Below are 17,698 nucleotides of genomic sequence, written 5' to 3' on the forward strand. Positions count from 1 at the left end.
TGTTTGTTTTTTTTGACTTCTGTGTTGTCTATAGGCAATATATTCCAGCATTTAATCGTTCAAGGTTTCCTAAATGTCAAATGAGAATGGCCCTTGCTATGCTTTAAGCTTTAAATTGGTTCTCAGATGTCCATTATAACACAATTCTTTTGGCTTGTATCAGCTCTTCTGAGGCTCAAAAGCTGCATTTCCATTTTTATTCTCGCCTGCGTAAGAAGTAAGCCTGAGAGGTGGGCCTGTGTGAACCTCAGGAGGGTCAACAAGGCCAAGTGCAAGGTCCTGCACCTGGGTTGGGGTAGTGAGGGGTAGAGAGCAGCCCTGAGGAGAAGACCTTAGGGGAGTGGCAGTGGTTGAGAAACTTGATATGAGCCAGCAATGTGTGCCTGCAGCCCAGAAAGCCAACCGTGTCCTAGGCCACACCAACAGCAGCGTGGGCAGCAGGGCGAGGGAGAGGATTGTCCCCCTGTGCTCTGCTCCTGTGAGACCCCACCTGGAGCCTGCGCTCAGCTCTGGGGCCCCCAGCAGAAGGACAGGGAGCTGTTGGGGTGAGTCCAGAGGAGGGCCATGAGGATCGTGAGAGGGCAAGAGAACCTCTCCAGTGAAGAGAAGCTCAGAGAGCTTGGGTTGTTCAGCCTGGAAGGTAAAAAGGCTCTGGAGAGCCTGGAAGGCTGTGCCTTCCTTTAGGTACTGGAAGGCTGCTACAGGAAAGCCGGGGAAGGACTCTGTCAGGAGAATAGTGATAGGACAAGGGGGAATGGCTTTAAACTGAAAGAGGGGAGATTTGGATTAGGTATTAGGAAGAAATTCTTCACTCAGAGGGTGGTGAGGCCTGTCCCAGGCTGCCCAGAGGAGCTGTGGCTGCCCCATCCCTGGCAGTGCCCAAGGCCAGGCTGGATGGGGCTGGGGGCAGCCTGGGCTGCTGGGAGGGGGCCCTGCCCATGGCAGGGGTTGGCACTGGATCATCTTTAAGGTCCCTTCCAACCCTGAACATTCTTTGATACTATAGACAGGGTTATTGCTATATACATGTAAGAGTATTTGCTCTTGGATTTTTCAATTATATCCCGCTTTTAGACCAACTTTATTTCTTCTGATACTGGTAATTCAAAATCTGCTCACGGAGGTATAATGTAGGAGAGTTTCTGAAGTTTTAAAGTTAAAATGTGACATTTCATGGTTTCCACTACATCTGTGGGACTGTATTCTGCTGCTCAAATTAACTGAATTGGCTTTTTTTATTCTTGGTAAATCCCATATCAACTACTAGTTCTTTTTAAGTAGCATGTTTTTTTTTTTTTTTTTTTTTTTTTTAGGAAGAGAAACTGTGCAAATCCTCAGGATTTCTTTTTTCCTCCCTGGTTTCAAGATAGGGTTATCAATTGCTAGTCCTTTACAGCATCACACATTCTCCACAAATTCTTAACAATAACAGTCTCTGAAAGCCCTATAGACAGCTTTCTGGCTGCCTTTCAGCTGAATTATTAAGCAGCTGATCTGTAGAACACACAAACAGAATACAGTACAAGTGCTACAAAATAGCAGGCAGAAAAACACACAGGTAAGGGCTAACAGTGGTCTTTTGCTGAAGGAACACAATGCTGAAATCAACTATGCATCATCTCTGGGAAAGGTGGGAGTGACAGAGGGAGGGAGGAGAGAAAAATGCCGAGACCAAAGGTGAAACAATATAAAAGTGAAGCAACAGCACCCTTCTAACTTTTATTTCTGTAAATGCAAAGTGAATACCATAGTACATACAAAAACTGTTTGTTCTTGAAAGATCTGGATCTGAAAAGGCTCCAGGGTTAGAAGTACATGTGTTGTCACCTATTTTTACGAGGACGTTCATTGAGCTATATGGATCAACATTCGAGGACCTTCTTTTGGTAATATGAGCGACATAAAGGACAAATGTGCCGTACTCCCAAGGAAAACTCTTCAAATGCTTGAAGACAGGTATGATGAAACAGGTGTGAACAAGAAAGCAGAACAGCCTGTCGTGAAAACTGATTGCTGTTACCAGAAAGGATGCTGGCCGGTTGAGAAGTCGAACTGAGTGGCATGATACAGATAGGACAGTCAACTATCTCCTGCCGCAATGCCTAAGTAAACAAAATAAAAACAAAAAATCCTGTAGAGCGATAAAGTACTAGAATATAAATATAACAAGATTGCTAATTAGGTTTATCAAAATACACTAGTCAAAATTAGAACATTCTAAGAATATTTTCACTCAATTTTGTCTACAGTCACTTTGGGCTATTTAATGGAATAAATAGAGATGCTGCTGAAGTATGAGTAAATCTCTGAACTGTAAACTTTTTTTTTAAAGATCCCTGATTTGGAACAGATATTAAAAACTCACAAAACTATAACAAAAAAAAATCAAGAAAATCTCAGTGGTGCTGAAGATCTCTGTGCCTTAAAAGAGCAAAAACATTATGATTGCAGAACTTGCTTGTTTGTTTGTTTAAAAACAAAAAAGCCAACCAACCTGCATCTGGATCTTCTCCCAGTCATTTTCACTTACAAATATTTCTTTTTCTTCCACCTGCTGAAACACATCTCGACTTGCAGCTATAGTGGAATCTATCTCAGCAAAAAATTCATCTAGGTTTATGTCATAAGAACTCAACAGGCGACTGCTGATCTGTTGAACCTGAAAGGAAAAGTGACTCCTGTTAGACCTGGAGTTGCTTATGAACAGTTTGTATGTGGAATTATCAGCTCTTGGACAAGGGGGCCTGATTAGCTGCACGATCTCAGGAATCTTGTTGCAATTTTAGCTGGTGTCCACTGCAGATTTAAAGGTTAGGAACATCAAGTCCCCAGCCACTACTGATGGACTATTATACTTTGGGAAAAAAACAGTTTTGAATGAACTTTCTGAAGACAGATGTAGCATTCTTAACCCATTGGGTGGAGCAGAGATAGTACAGCTGTGTTGTAGTGAAAGATTGTATAGAAATTTCTCTTGTTGCTACCACACTATCTGGAAGTTCTGTAGGGAGTCACAGAAGCTTTAGGCTTGGCTGTGGAGAATCTGCCTGTAAATAGTTAAAGCAGTTTTGTGAAGCACTGCCTGGTCATGTTACAGGTGTTGGAATGTGACCCTTCCTCTCCATACATTTCCTTTGAGTGAAAACTCAATAGGAAAACAGTGAGCCATCTTTTCAGGGAGGAAGGGGTGGGAAGCGAGGGGTGAGGTAGTAGGAGTTGTCAAGGTCAGACACCTCAATGGTGCCTGAACACTTTATTATTGCTTCATTTTACTCCTTTGGCAGCTTTTTATACTAGGACATACTCCCTTACAACTGCTAAAGGTGACCTTTCATAGCATACATCAGAATATTCAAGGCAAAGTTTTCTAGATCTGAGGGACACAAGAGGCCAAATCCCTCCTCTGCCTGCACTACACTCCCCCAGACCTAAAGAACCAACAAAAAAGAAAAAAAAAAATCAGCATAGAAACCAGCCAACCAAAAGCCTATCTGAAAAGCTCACTTAATGCTCTAAGTTATTATTCAAACTCTGAAACTCTCGTTTCTTTCTTGAACATGAAAAAAAACATAATAGCAGTTTTTTAATATCATCACATAATGCACAAGTATGAGAATGTGTTCCAGTGAAACCTCTTTTTTTTTTTTTTTTTTTTCCCTCAATAGAGACTTCACGGAGACAAATATTAGAAGTGGCCAGATAAGAGAAATCATGAAAACCATCACACAAGAAGAGTCATTCGGTTCTTGCTGTTAGCTTTGATGCAGTGTATTTATTTATTTTTTTAATTTTACAGTTTAATTCAGTGATAGATGAGATCTATTATGACTTGCTGTATTTGCAAATGATCTCTAGCACAACAGCATATTGAAACAGGATGTATCCACCTGTCAGTGCCAATTGGGCTTAGCTACAGTGTTACATGATGCTGATGTGTGAACTTAGTGTATCTAAATAAAAATGAAATCCCTCTGAGCCCCCCTGCGTGGTGTATGCATGTTAGTCACAGCGTGATATGAAACGAAGCAGTACTTTATGAATTTTGTGGGAGAAATTCTATATCTAGCAAAGAGCAGATGGGTAATCTTGTGCTTCCTTCATGATTGCTCACCGACAAGAAAGAAAAAAGTAATTCTGTTCCATGCAAACACACACACTGACCTTTAGTGGTATGTGTAAAACAAAAAATAAACAAACAAAAATCCCACCACAGGCCTCCTTCAATATTTACACTACGTGGTTTCCAAACAATCCCAAGTAATGACTGAGACGTGAAATACCAATGCACTACGCTTAATCAGAGTTGGTCTTTGATGGCTTGAGGTGATTATATATTTAATAAAACTACTAGGAATGTCACTGCTTAACCTGAACTGTTGTTACCTAAGTTCTAAAACTGGATCTGCTTTGGTCCTGATTTATGCTCAGTCTTCATTTATGTCAGTATCAAACTTGAACAGACCTGAATTGTTTTCACAAGAAAGCTAGGGCAGTGGGAAGCTAGAGCAACCATGAAGATGCTTTATCTTTCACTGAGAGCCTCTCAGAACCCAAAATTTGAGGGAAAACGACCACATTTTGACTTGGCCCTGGTCCAGTGTCTATTTCTGTGAATCTGAGAGCGACACAAACAGCATGTGGTCAGCTCCAGGACTCGGTCTGTCTTTGTGAACTACAGTATTACTCGACAGACCGCTGAGGAAAATTAACCGACAATGGGAGCAGAAAGCAGGAGGCAGGGAAAGTGGCTGGGATTGCATTAAAGTAGTGTCCGCTTTCTTTCTGTGCCTGCACTGTTTGTTCCCTTTTCCCTCAGCAGGGAGAAGCCCTCCACTTCTGAGCTTGCACTTGTGTTTCTCTAGCCCATTTCACTAAATGATCCTGAGAGTCCCCCTCATGAGCTTCCTTGCACAGAAACTGTAAAAATAGAGGAAAATTCCTGCCTAAGACAGCGTTCTATTAAGTTCCCCTGCTGCTAAGATACTATCTGCTTTGAGCTACTCCTGTATTTTCTGCGGCATGACCTGACCCAACCCATATTCATCAATCAGCAAATAGAGTCCAGGTTTGGGAAGGAAAAAAATGAAACAAATATAACTCAATTTTTATGTTAACTAGCAAAACAGTACTGTCAAAATGTACAGAAAGGAATAAGCATTTTGTATGAGTTGTTAGTGTTATATTGTGTTCTAACATTTAAATATTCAATCTTGCTGTGTCCTACTGCATAACGTGGAATACATTTTTTTTCCCAGATCTGAAACTAATAGAATTTATTTCTGAAAATGCTATGCTAGTGTATTTTATCTGTGACTTCTTAAAATTTGAATAGCATGGCATAAACAGAATATTTAAAATACTCTGTTGGTATGCAGAACTACATCAGTCATCTGTACAGAAGCACAAGACTATGATAAAATAAAATGACAAAACAAAGCACCGATGTGAACTTTGTCCACAGGGAAGCCTTTTTAAGTGATCCAATGTCTGCAAATTGCTTACTAATGTGTTGACTTATGGCAACCCTCAAAAGTAAAATGAAAAGGCTGGAATTTACAGCATATCAATGAATCAGTTGATAAGCTTTTACTGGTTTAATATCCTCCTCGTTTTGCTGCTTGGAGCCACTTCAAGTTAGCAACAGAATGTTTACCATCTCCATGTGATAAAGGAAGTCAAACGACTAAACAAATTCCAGGACCATTATACTGTTTGGTGAGATTTAAATTAAAATCGTTGGGAGAAATCACGTGGAGGGGGAGGAAGAAACTAAAGCCAGCTACACCATTTCACAGTGACTTACCTTGCTTCCTAAACAATGGTCAACATATTTAGCAAAGCTGGAGATAATGCAATGCATTTGAAAAGATTTCATTGCATCAATAAAAGGCTATACCACAATTAAATGACATACACAAGTGACATTTATAGAAAGGATCAAAGAAATTCACTACCTAACATGCTGAAGCAACACCCTACTTTCTGTATATACCAGTGCTAAAGAAGCAGCATTGTTTGGATTCTGGCCTTTCTTATCTCCTTTGATCTAGATTATTAAAAAATCCAATCATAGCTGTAATAAGGGCTACTGTATGACCCTGAAACAAGTAATATATGTCCTTCTAGAACTAATATTTCAGACATCATTTTTTATTTTGTGATATTTATTTAAGAGTATGAAACTTGACATTTAACCTTTGCCATCCTTCCAGAAGAGGAAGGGTTATTAAAATTTTGATTTTTTTCCAGTTGTGATGCTGTTTGATTATGCTAACATTTAGGAAGTGACATTTTAAAAGCACAGCACAAGCTTGAGAGGCAAAATTTATTTTAGAAAAGCTTTTTAGCTTCTGGAAATGGATAGCTCCTTGTGAAAAATTTCTTTAGTGTTTTCATCAACCAACACTTAAAAGTATAAGAGCTAACAGTAGGAAAACTCATCTACAATTCCCACTTGAGAGCCACTAAGAAAAATGGATATATATCCTTTAATTGTAATTGGTACTGAATTAATTTAAACCTGGCTAATCCATATAAGAAGACTTTATAAGTTTATTCTTATTAGAAGGTGAAGAATTAGTTCCCATTTTGTTCTCTGCAAAAACCTGAAGTGTTATGTATGAGAATTATTTCTTAATGCTGAAAACTATACATGGACAAAATCTTAAAGGAAGATTATCCCATGGTTTACTATCATCTGATAAAATGTGAGCAGTTTTATCCATTTGTTTCTTCCTAAAACTGTTATCTAACATAAGGTCTCTAAAAGCTAGCCCATTGTAGGTAGCTTAATAGACAACTACTGCAGACATCTGAAGTTCTGGTGAGGAAAAAATATAACAAATAACAGCCAGCTATTTCAGCACGTTTAGAAGCTTTCTTCAGCTTCCCATTACTGAGATGTTGTGTGTAATTAAGCATGGTGTCTTGATCCCACAGAAGGTTGATAACCTTGTTGGGAAAGAGGCATTCCCCGGTCCTCCATGCAGGAAAATCTGTTTCTGTTTTCTGTTCTCATCATGCTACTTGAGGACAGTCACAAGCCACCAAAGTATTCACTTCTTCTAAACTTAAACTTTTAAGCACTTCTACATGTAATGTTAGCTTTCTTCAGTTACCCCCATTTTTGTTTTCCATTAGCAAAGGACTTTGCATTGACTACAAGGCAGCACAACAACCATTGAACTGTCTCCATAGCCAGGCTGAGAGCAGTATTTCGTCTCCCATAGCCACCGGCACCACAGAAGCAGAACAGTGCTATCAGTTTTGTTGTAACAGTCTGCAAGATGATCTGTAGGGTACCCATCATACATACATATCATACATAATACAGCCAGAGAGGGTCCCTGCCTCCAAAGCTGTGCTCTAGCAGTATACAACCAAATAAGTGCGGCAAACAATGAAAGGATAGACAGTAAGAAGCCTTCCTCTATAAGCAGTCTTCTATTTGAATACAGTAGTGATTAAAAAACAACCAACCAACCATCAACAAAAAATAAAACAGAATGATTCAAGTATTGGTTTAAACCTACCACTGATTTAGCTTGCAATGCGGGTAAGAGTTTTTTCCTTGTTGTAAGCACTAGCTATTCTGAAATTCATGTCTTGATTGATCAGGCCGTTTGATAACCTGGACTGGAAAATGGCATATCTTGCTGCTTGAGGGATGGGTTGGTAATCGCACACCAGAGTGGTTTATGTACTGAAAAGTTGAGTTGGACTGGCTGTTATTAAACTGGGGGAAGGCGGGAAGTTGGCAAAGAACTTGAGGATTGCAGCTGCATGCTTAAAGGGATGCAGGGTCACTGCAAAATCCTTGTACCTGATACGGCCTAATTTGTATGGGGTCAGGACCCCAATTTATTATAGTCCAACTTGCATTTGAGCAGAAGTTAGAGAAGAGTGAATCTACATGATGGAACTATCCAGGTCTGCTGAGTGAAGAAATGCTGGGAGTGTAGAGAGGATATGATTGTTTATGCATTTTTTTTGTTTTTCCCCTTACTATACTGACGCACAGAAAAGACTCCACAACCATAAATACCCCCTCATGGGAAACAGATTACTGTGGCTTATCAGAAAGGGAAGGGAAATAGAGACTCATAAAAACCCTTGTTGATGTTGGCCAAGGCAAAAGGCAGGCCTTGAATTATTTTCTCTGATTTTTACCTTGAAAAGAGGGTGGTATGAGGAGACTAACAGAACAACACAGTGCTTCCAATGCTGCTTGCTTGGCATGAGCGACAAGGAATAAATGAAAAGGTAGAGAGCAGATACTCAAGAGTTCTGATGTAAGGGAGCTGAATCACATCAAAGAAATGGACCACAGAAGCAAGTCCAACATACCTTTTCCTCAAAGAACTGTTTTCTTAGTTTGCTGTCTTTAGGAGGCACTGTTTTTCTCAAGTTTTTATACCATTTTCTAACAATATATCCCCTCCAGGAGGCTTGAATTCTGTAAGAAAAAGGGTTGTTCAAGAAGAGGAAAATTAAATTTATATAATTTTGCTATTTACATGAAACAGTCATTTTACATTGTTTCCCCCAAACATTAACTTTTGTAGTGCATTCATTCTGTCTAGTTTCTTATTAAAGTTTTAACAAATTTGGAACATTATTTGGAAATAAGTTTCGTCCAGTGATGATGCCTCTAGCATAAGTAAGGCTTACCTAATAGCACACTTTATTTTATACAAGCGGGCGCCATCATGTATTACTCTGGTCTGGTACTGTTTTTTCCTACACATAGGACAAGACTTTTTACCTGTAAATTTTTCAAAGGCTTTCAGGCATGCCTGAAAAAAAACAATGCAATTAATTACAATATATTTGATATCATTGAAACAGGTGAAACAGGTCAGATTACAGAATGTAAAAGCTTCATGCGACAATCTATGAAAACTGTACAAAATGTTTATTTTTATAATTAAAATATTAGAGAAATTTGGAAATGTAAATATATTCCTACAATTTTTTTTTTTTAATTAAGCTACTCCTGTTTTGTATACAAATGTATAACTCAGTTACAAACTATGATTTCCTATACAGCTTTGAATAGATAATAAATGGAGTGAAGGGCCTCATCATAAAATAGCATAAAATGTAATTTCTTACTGTAATAATCCAGAAACAAAATTATTTCTCAAGATTATATTTAATTCATTAAGATATTCACTTAAGTAATTTAAAACATGTATTATATATGTTTGAACTGTTAAACAAATGAATACTCACTTTATGGAATACATGGGAACATGAAAGCAGCACCTATTTTACAAAGGAACAAAAACACAAACCCGACTTAAAGCCATTATAAATGCTGAAAAGTAAAAAACATTCACAAAAATTCTGACTGCCTGAAAGGTTATCACTTTCTTTCTGTGATTATTGCATCTGGTGAAAATAAAATTAGTCTTCTATACAAATTACTTAATAGATAACAGCTTAAACCAATTTGTGAATTTTTGCATTGACAACACATGGAGTGGCAGAAAGTAAGAAATGCCAACTGCCATTGACTTGAGCAAAAGATTATGAAACAAGTACTTAAAATGAAAGCTGATTATTTTTTTCCCTTTCCCCCACAAAGACGTTAAATTTCAAGAAGTGATATACATCAAATGCAGCATTTCACATGTACAAAAAAAAAAAAGAAAAAAAAAGAGAGAAAGCATGTTCACAGGCTACAAGAAAACTTCACCTTTATCTGACCTAAATTCCCACCAAATGCTGATGATCTCCATCCTGACAAAAGATACAGAGTTGGACAAAAAAGGCAGTTGGCTCTTAGGGGAAGGAAAAACTGGGAAAGGAGTGAAAACCAGAACAAGTAGTGTGCACTATTGAGCTCGCAAACACAAAAGGATTAATGGCTAGCAGCCAGCTGAAGGAAAAGCTTTCAGATACAGTGGCTTTTTTCCCTTGAGGGATGAAAGCTAACGAAACACTGAGGACAAAAAGAATTCCAGAGGCATTTCCCTTTTTGTGCCAAATCTAAAGTAACCTTCTTAATGAGTGCTGTCTTTTGCTCTCTCTTGTCAAGCTTTAGACTTCTAGGTAGCCAGAAATTGGCAGAATGGTCTTTTGCCAGATCCATCCCACCTGTCTTTGGACAATTGTACACCTCCAGTTAAAGTTAAAGTAAAAGGAAGCAAACCCCCTCCATTTAAGGTTATTAAAGACCTTGATTCACATCACAGGCTTGGCTGTAAAAATCTTGAAGGAAAACAAATTAAAAAAGGGGAAAAGGCAGAAAAGAAACACCCTGAAACACACTGTGGAAAGAAACTTGCAAGCAGTTCAGGTAATTCTTCTAATTACCATCATCACCTCTCTGGAGCTGCACTCCTCTTCATTCAGTCACCTGTCCCTTTTGCTTAACATTTTCAAGATGATACATGAGAGAATCTAATAAAGCATGATGCTACACACATGGCCACCAAGGTAAAATGCAAGCGTTCATTCAGATAACTGAAGTAAATGATGGAATGGCATTAAGAGCACACCTACTTCCATTTTCCACACAAAAATAACTATTGAATTAAACTACAAAGTAATAAAACTTGTGAGAAAACAAAACATATCTGAAATTGTTTAATTAGTGAATATTTACCATTCTGATGAGCAAAGGATAAGATCAGATACAACAGGAGTTAAAATGGAGCAAAAAATAGCCTATATTTGCTTTGCAAGAGCAGACAAAAATTGCTGACTGCCTTCTCCTCTACTATCATAACCTCATCAGTGATCAAACACTACCAACCTTTCTCTAACATCTCATTTCCAAAATACTTTCAGAGTAGGCTGATAATAGCTAGGTCCAGCTATTAAATACTAAATGGTGTCTTAAGGTTGACCTTTTAATTTCCTTCCTTTCCTCCTCCACCTAATGAGTCTTAGCCGTAACTCTGGAAAATCTTAATTAAATTGTGTAGTGCACAGATAATGTACCTGAGGCTGAAGTGCAAACTCTTCCCTGCATATTGCACAAGGCTGTATGGAATCCCCATGCTGTATGGATCTCTGCTTTATTTTTGCCCATTCTTCAGGAGTTAGTGGCAAGGAAGGGGGCTCAACTAGTCCTAATTTCTGAGCTGCAGACAGCAATAAGAACAAATCACTGGATAATGCCCACTGTCAGATGCAGACAATGGCTTTTCTGCATATGAAATTCATTGATAATGCATTTATTTAAAAATACTTATACAAATACTTCAAATAAACTTATCATCAAACAAACTACTGGCAGGCAACATACCTCCTACTATTAGCTAGCTATTTTCTAATTTTGGAACTTCTTTAAATTACAGGATTTATATAGGAATTTTAAAAATGTAAACTTATTTGCTAAGTAATATGAATTTGATAGCTGTTCACAGCTATTAAGATGGGGATAATTAACTAGACAATGTAACAAAGCACAATAACATAATTTCAAAATGTAAGTATAAACAAAATTGGGAATTCATTTCTAAAGGTTTCTTTAACATTACATTTTGGTATTCTTGAAATAAAATGAAACATGGATCAAACAGTATAATAAAAAATGGTGGTGAAAAATGCTGAAGTGTGGTATGACTGTGATGGATGCAAGAGAAGGAGCTCAATAAAAGAAAAGAGATGGTTACTGGACACCAATGACAGTGACTTTTGTCGCAGGTCACCAGTGACAGTGACTTCTAACAGCTGATCTAGTCAATTTCAAACAGTAACTGTGAGGTGCTTTCCTGAACATCCACAACAAATCTCCACCTTCTCAAAGGAGGAATTAATGAAAATACTTTCAATATTTTCAACCCAACAAATGGCAGGTAAGAGCCAGGATCAGTATTCCAGCAGTATACCAAATATGCTATTTGGTACAGCAAAGAATAGACCTTTGTCATCTTTTGAGACCAGAGTAAGCAGTTTGTGTGAACTGATTACAGTCAGTAGAGGAATGCCCTAGGTATGTGTAATAAGGCAAAACACAAATCCATGACAGGGCATCAATGGCATTTGCTAAAACCAGAAAGGAAGAGGAACATGGAAGGAAGGAAGAGGAATAATCAGAATGCAAGCTGATCATGCCTACCTGGGAGCTTTAGTTGTAAATGGGAAGGGTCAACATTTTCATTCATACTAGAGAATGGATCCTACCAAAATCTTTGCATAGACCTTCTTTATAGCTTCAAACATACACAACAAATTTGATTTAATATCTTAGAACTACTGGCTGGCTTTGAGATTTCAAGGAGTGTCAGCGTACTTTGGAACTACTTGGAAATTCCTTTCTGCACCTAAGGTTTGGTTCACGGGCACACCACCTTGTTACTTCTGTCGCTCTTGTAAAGGTATCAAGCCAAATGTCAACCAGCGGTTTTGCAATGTATATAAACCTAAGTATCAAATGAAAATTTGAAGCAATACCATAAATTACATTGGTGGTCATATATGAAATGTCTTAGCTTAGAAACACTTTCTGTTCCCAGACAACTTGATACCCAAACACGATGGCAGCACCTCCACACGTGAGGAGGGGAGCTCACAGCTCTGTCTGCAGGCTAAGGGCTACAATTCAAACCACTCAGCCTCAAGCAGCACTGTACATATATGCAGCACTGTATTTTCCAAACGTAAAATATATTTTAACAATACATATCATTGTCTTTCAATTCTGATGCAATAAAACGCACTCATCTGGTGATACTGGTGGTGAAAAATAATGTGAGCTTGAAGAGAGCTATGAAAGATCCTACAAACTTTAGATGCTATGTTCATCTATGGTCGGAATATGTATTTGACTTAAAGCTTATGCATGAATTGCTGAAAGTGGCATCTGAGTGGCGAAAAAAGTTCTAACCAGGTGCTTTCCCTCTTGAAGAGTACATGCTGCACAGACCATCCAGTCCTTGAGGAGCACATGGTGCTCAGATCAGTGTGTTTCTGCCACAAAAGAGGAATCAGATTATAAAATACATGATAAAAGTTCTAGTAAAAACATATATCAAACTTCATCTGACAGTAATACCTTAGAGTATCAGTGAATAAATAAGGAAACAGGATCCCACTTTGATAGTCCAATATACACAGTGCCAGTTTTTATGATGACAAAAACTGGATATACAAGGAGCGAACAACATAGCAAACCAGTCACAGCATGAAAGACAGTATCACAACACAAAAAATGCCTACCCTTGATTTTCTTCCAAGCACTGTGGTCAGAGACTGTTTTAGGGAAGACAATGAGATGGCTTTGTGGAAAGCCGTTTGTATACGCCCGGGGTAAAAAAAAAAGCTTATTAAAAACTTTCACAAGTGGATGATTAAAGCTGCCAAATAGGAAGAGATTGGAGGCAAAACCTAACTTCTAAATAATATAAACCAGATGGGATATTTGTGAGGGACAGGTTATACAGGTGCTTAGAAGGAAAGCTTTTATACAACCTAGTTGATGAAGGAAAACTGGCAGCAGGACACACAAGAAGTGATATGCGGTTGATGCAAATGGCTCTGTGAAGATATTCTTGAAACACCACTTAGAATAAATATAAGTAATGAAAGCCTACCTTTATCACAGCTCAAGACATCCAAGAGTTTTCAGCCTTATGCGTCATTTACAAGCTCAACCTATCTACTGACACACCCATTTTACATCTGAGTTATTTACGTTCAAATGAACATTAGCAAAGTGATTATATACAGTAACCTCCAAACCATTATGATTAGCTTTTAGGACTCAAGCCCCTGTTGAGAAAAAAATTAATGATAGAAGCCTGTTTGAGACCCACAAACTTGAGAAGAGAAAACTGTATTCAACTATGTTGAATACGTTTGTTGTTTCACAACTGTAAGGTTTAAAATGAACAATTCTTAAAAAAGAGAAAGCTTAATATAAGCATTGTAAATTCATGAGAGATTATAGGTGAAAATACTAATAAGCAAAACACAGAAACAATTGCAATGACTTCTTAAAACCTTTCAGCACATTCTTTGAATCACTTGCACAAACATTCATATGGGACCTCTCAGTCAATGCTGCGATTTAAAGAGAAAATACTTCGTCTTTCTTATAATTGCAGAGAACATGCTCACACTTGGGCTGCATTTTTTCACAACCTTTAGCTTCCATAATCACTCATTATTTATATTTGCCTTAACCCCAGTACTTCTCTGCTTTTCTTCTCCCTCCCCCCCCCATTCTCTTCTCTTTCAAATTCCTCTTCAAACGGAACCAAAGAAAAAACCCTCTCATCTTTAGAAGTATAACCAAGCAAACATACTAATAATAATCTAGTCTTACTACCTTTGTCCTATCACTTGTTACACTCGCTTGTTGTGTATTATCTTAAGTTACCCTCTTAACCTTCAGCTGATTCCAAAAGGCAGATGCCTGTGCTTGTATGGAGCCTCATTGATTTACATGGTTCTCTTTAGAGCTGGGACTACTGTGACAGTTACTACAGCAAAGGCAACATGATCTTCAGAGAGGCCTGAGGGCATTTTTATGAAACAGAATAAATAAAACAATTATTAATGATGATGAAAGTTTATTATGCTTAGAAGTATAAACTGTTGAGCTGGAAGATTCTTTCAGACAAGTGTAATCAAGGCGGCAAAAAGGATGGAGACAAGATGTTCATGGTAAGAATACTGTAGAAACCTTTAGAAAAGGACAAGAGAAAATGGAAACTGACCACTGTGAAGCACATCTGGATTCCTGGTCTGCTAAGATGCTCCATGGCTATGTTTTTTTTTTTTTTTTTTTTAAGCAATATTATCTGTCACTGCTCTACAACTGTATTATTATAATACTATTTAAAAGTGAGTTTTCTCACCAGGCATCATTCCAAGCCCTCACATCTGTGACTTTTATCTTGCTGCATGTTTGCTTCCAAATTTGAAAAAGGTATTTAACTACAGGTGTTAATTCTTCCTGGGTTTAGCCCCAGGACCATTGTAAAAACAAACCTTTTTAACTTTGAGTAAAGGTGGGTATACATTAACACAGAATATATTTAACACAGCAGTAGTAAATGTCTTTTTACTGAATAAGGAATAAAAGAAACAATTTCAAATAGACATAAAAATTATCTTATTAGTAATACATTATCCCAAATAAATACAATATCCACTTAACTGATGATTTATTTGAGAATATAAGGTAATGAAAGTTATCATAGTCAATATAGAAAATTTTTTAAAAATGTGTAAGAGACTAGAATTTTTCTTCCTCAAGATGCACTAGCTGTCATAATGCACCTTCATTGCATTTTAGGTTTTAATAGGTTTTAATACATTTCAGATATGAAGATGCATTCAAGACACCGATGACAATTTCATTGTTTAAATGACCGTTTACACAATGGCCTAAATAGCTGGCTATGACATACCTGAAAAGTAAGACTTTATACTGTCTAGCACTGAATAATTTTATTGAATGGAAAGTTTAGCTTCCTCATTTTAGTTTATTTTAAATAAAATGAAAGAATTCATGAAACTGAATACAATATATTATATATAATATATTAGGTTTACCTAACGTTAGACGGGGAGGATTGGGATCAAGCACATACTCCCTTTCTGCATCTTCTTTATTTTTGTGGTGAGTGCTCTTTTTTCGTAGTCCAGTATCTATTACTGCTTTGGCCATCTGTTTGTTCACAGGTTTGTAAATGTTCCTGATATTCCTTGACTTAAAAGGATCTGCTAATGAAAGATCCTGGAGCTGATGACTGTGTATTATATGATCCTGTAAAGCAACTGCAGAAACTGCCATCCCCTCTCGTTCAGAAAAGTGGCTCTAGAAAGAAAAAAAAATCTTCTATAGCTATTATTGTAAATGAATTAAAAAGATAAAATACCAATTTAAATGAAATTCTGCTCTTAGCCAATGTTTTTGACTTGTCAAAGACTTTTATGCACATGCAACTCCTGTACTTGAATTCTAACATACAATTACCATAATGTGAAATCTAAGATTGATGTTTCTGACACATCCTAGTTTTTAACTTATAAAAAGTCAAATGAAATCTTTGATTTATCGTTTATATTAAATAAAATAGCAGTAATTTTTAAGTTTTAATTACTGAACCCATAATTATTATATGCAATAAACTCATTATGGACTATAAAAGTCTGGCATGCCCAAACACATTTTATTTCAATTAAAAACAATCCCAAAGGCTATCCTTGTCTTCAGAACACTGACTATAAACAAGAATATATTATTTTTATACAGGTAATGTGTTTATCTATTGCTGCATTTCTCCCCACCCTTCTACCTTACTTTAAAAGATGTGAAATCATACCTTGTAAAAACCATGACGCTCCATTGACCGTCTTTAGATGATTCTTCAAAAGTCACGTGGTTCTGTGAACAGAAATATCCAAGAACATGAATAACATTTCTCAGCAGAAACAGCCTTGCTAATAGATGAATAGAAACTTACAGTTTCGTTCATTTTCCCCTAGGCCTGGCAGAGGGGAAAACTTAACAAGTATTCCACGTACAGAAGTTAACTCTGGGTCCATAAACAAGTCTGTGCCCCTCCCCTGTCAACCTTATCTCATCCCCAGTGTATCTCTCTCTGTGCACATATTGTTAAGCAGAACACCTTCAAAACCAGTGGTGGTAATAACAAATTTCAAGCGGACCAAGTTAAAAATACAGCTGTAGCAGTAAGTCCCATTGAACTGTTTATTGCGGACAAGTAAACCGGAGGCAGAGTGAGCAAAGACAATGTCAGCAACCCCTTCGTGGCCAACACTGTCTTCCCTCTCTGGGTGACCAAGGGACAGCCGTGCCACCTCCATGGCCCCTCACGCCATGGTGGGACGATGCGTTGTGTCCTGCCCACCATGGCCCCTCAGCACCTGCCTCATGGCCAGGCCAACTCATGGCAAATCTGTGTAGGCCTTGCACTGGACTTCCTCCCACTCCTTGTTACCTCTCCAACCATATTTTACCTCATGTATCTCCCCCCACCCAGTGCCCAGTCTTTGACTCACAGTCCCCTCAGCCCGGCTGCTCCGTGTTTACCCATGGAAACCTCTGTGCCCCTCATGGTTGCACCTTGTTGCCTGGCAGCAAAGCAGCCCAGGGGGAAGGGGGGCAGCAAAATTTTATTTATTTATTTAAAATTCAGACCTGTTTTAATTTGTCAGGTGATAAGGGAGAGGGAAGATGGGAAACGTTTATCTCACACCGAAGGACTTCCTTTAGCAATGGACTTTTAGTGATGCTCTCTGGCTCCTCTCAGAGCTTCCCAGCGATGGCCACGGGGCCACACAGCCCATGGCCAGTTGCTGGGGTCAGTGAGGAGCCCTGAGTTGCTGTTGGTCCACAGTCTACTGGGGATAAGTTCAGTCATGAGTGGCTCCAGCCTGAGAAATATCGTTAGGGTGATTAATGTGGTAACTGTGCCCTAAGTATGAATGGGAGGGGTTGGGGGCCTTACTTTCTGCTGCGTTTACATGCAGCAGAGTTAGGGTGGCTCATTGGAATTTGGGAACTGGTGGCTTTAAGGGAAGCAATGTTGCTGCCATTTTGTGTGACCCATGTTTATAGCAAACATATATAATCAGCATTATAAAAAAATAAATTCTATATGAAGCAAATGGATCAGCAGTATCCATAAGGGTCAAACCAAGTATCTTTGTCACCTGGCACCTTTGTCACCTGTCCTCAGCTGTGGCAAGAAGCGGGTGGCTCGAGGAG

General features: G+C 38.2%; 1 protein-coding gene across 1 annotated transcript; it reads right to left on the bottom strand.

Moving 5' to 3' along the window:
- Window positions 1-1,367: 1,367 nt before the first annotated feature.
- Window positions 1,368-17,054, bottom strand: RNF32 (ring finger protein 32). Its single transcript, XM_005026021.6, has 9 exons — window positions 16,990-17,054; window positions 16,290-16,351; window positions 15,517-15,781; window positions 10,951-11,093; window positions 9,235-9,267; window positions 8,671-8,795; window positions 8,347-8,455; window positions 2,495-2,659; window positions 1,368-2,102 (listed from the first exon to the last, which is right to left on the bottom strand). Exons 2-9 carry the CDS (start codon window positions 16,311-16,313, stop codon window positions 1,863-1,865), a joined length of 1,104 nt encoding a protein of 367 aa, XP_005026078.3. The 5' UTR covers window positions 16,314-16,351; window positions 16,990-17,054; the 3' UTR covers window positions 1,368-1,862.
- Window positions 17,055-17,698: the final 644 nt, after the last annotated feature.

The sequence above is a fragment of the Anas platyrhynchos genome, chromosome 2, assembly GCF_047663525.1.
Source record: "Anas platyrhynchos isolate ZD024472 breed Pekin duck chromosome 2, IASCAAS_PekinDuck_T2T, whole genome shotgun sequence".
NCBI lineage: Eukaryota > Metazoa > Chordata > Aves > Anseriformes > Anatidae > Anas > Anas platyrhynchos.

Coding starts and splice junctions, on each gene's coding strand:
- RNF32 (XM_005026021.6), bottom strand. CDS start 16,313: ATGGAGCGTCATGGTTTTTACAAG. Junction 9,268..10,950: donor AGTTTGCACTTCAGCCTCAG/GTACATTATCTG, acceptor TTTGTAAAATAG/GTGCTGCTTTCATGTTCCCA. Junction 8,456..8,670: donor AAAATAAAGTGTGCTATTAG/GTAAGCCTTACT, acceptor TTTTTCTTACAG/AATTCAAGCCTCCTGGAGGG.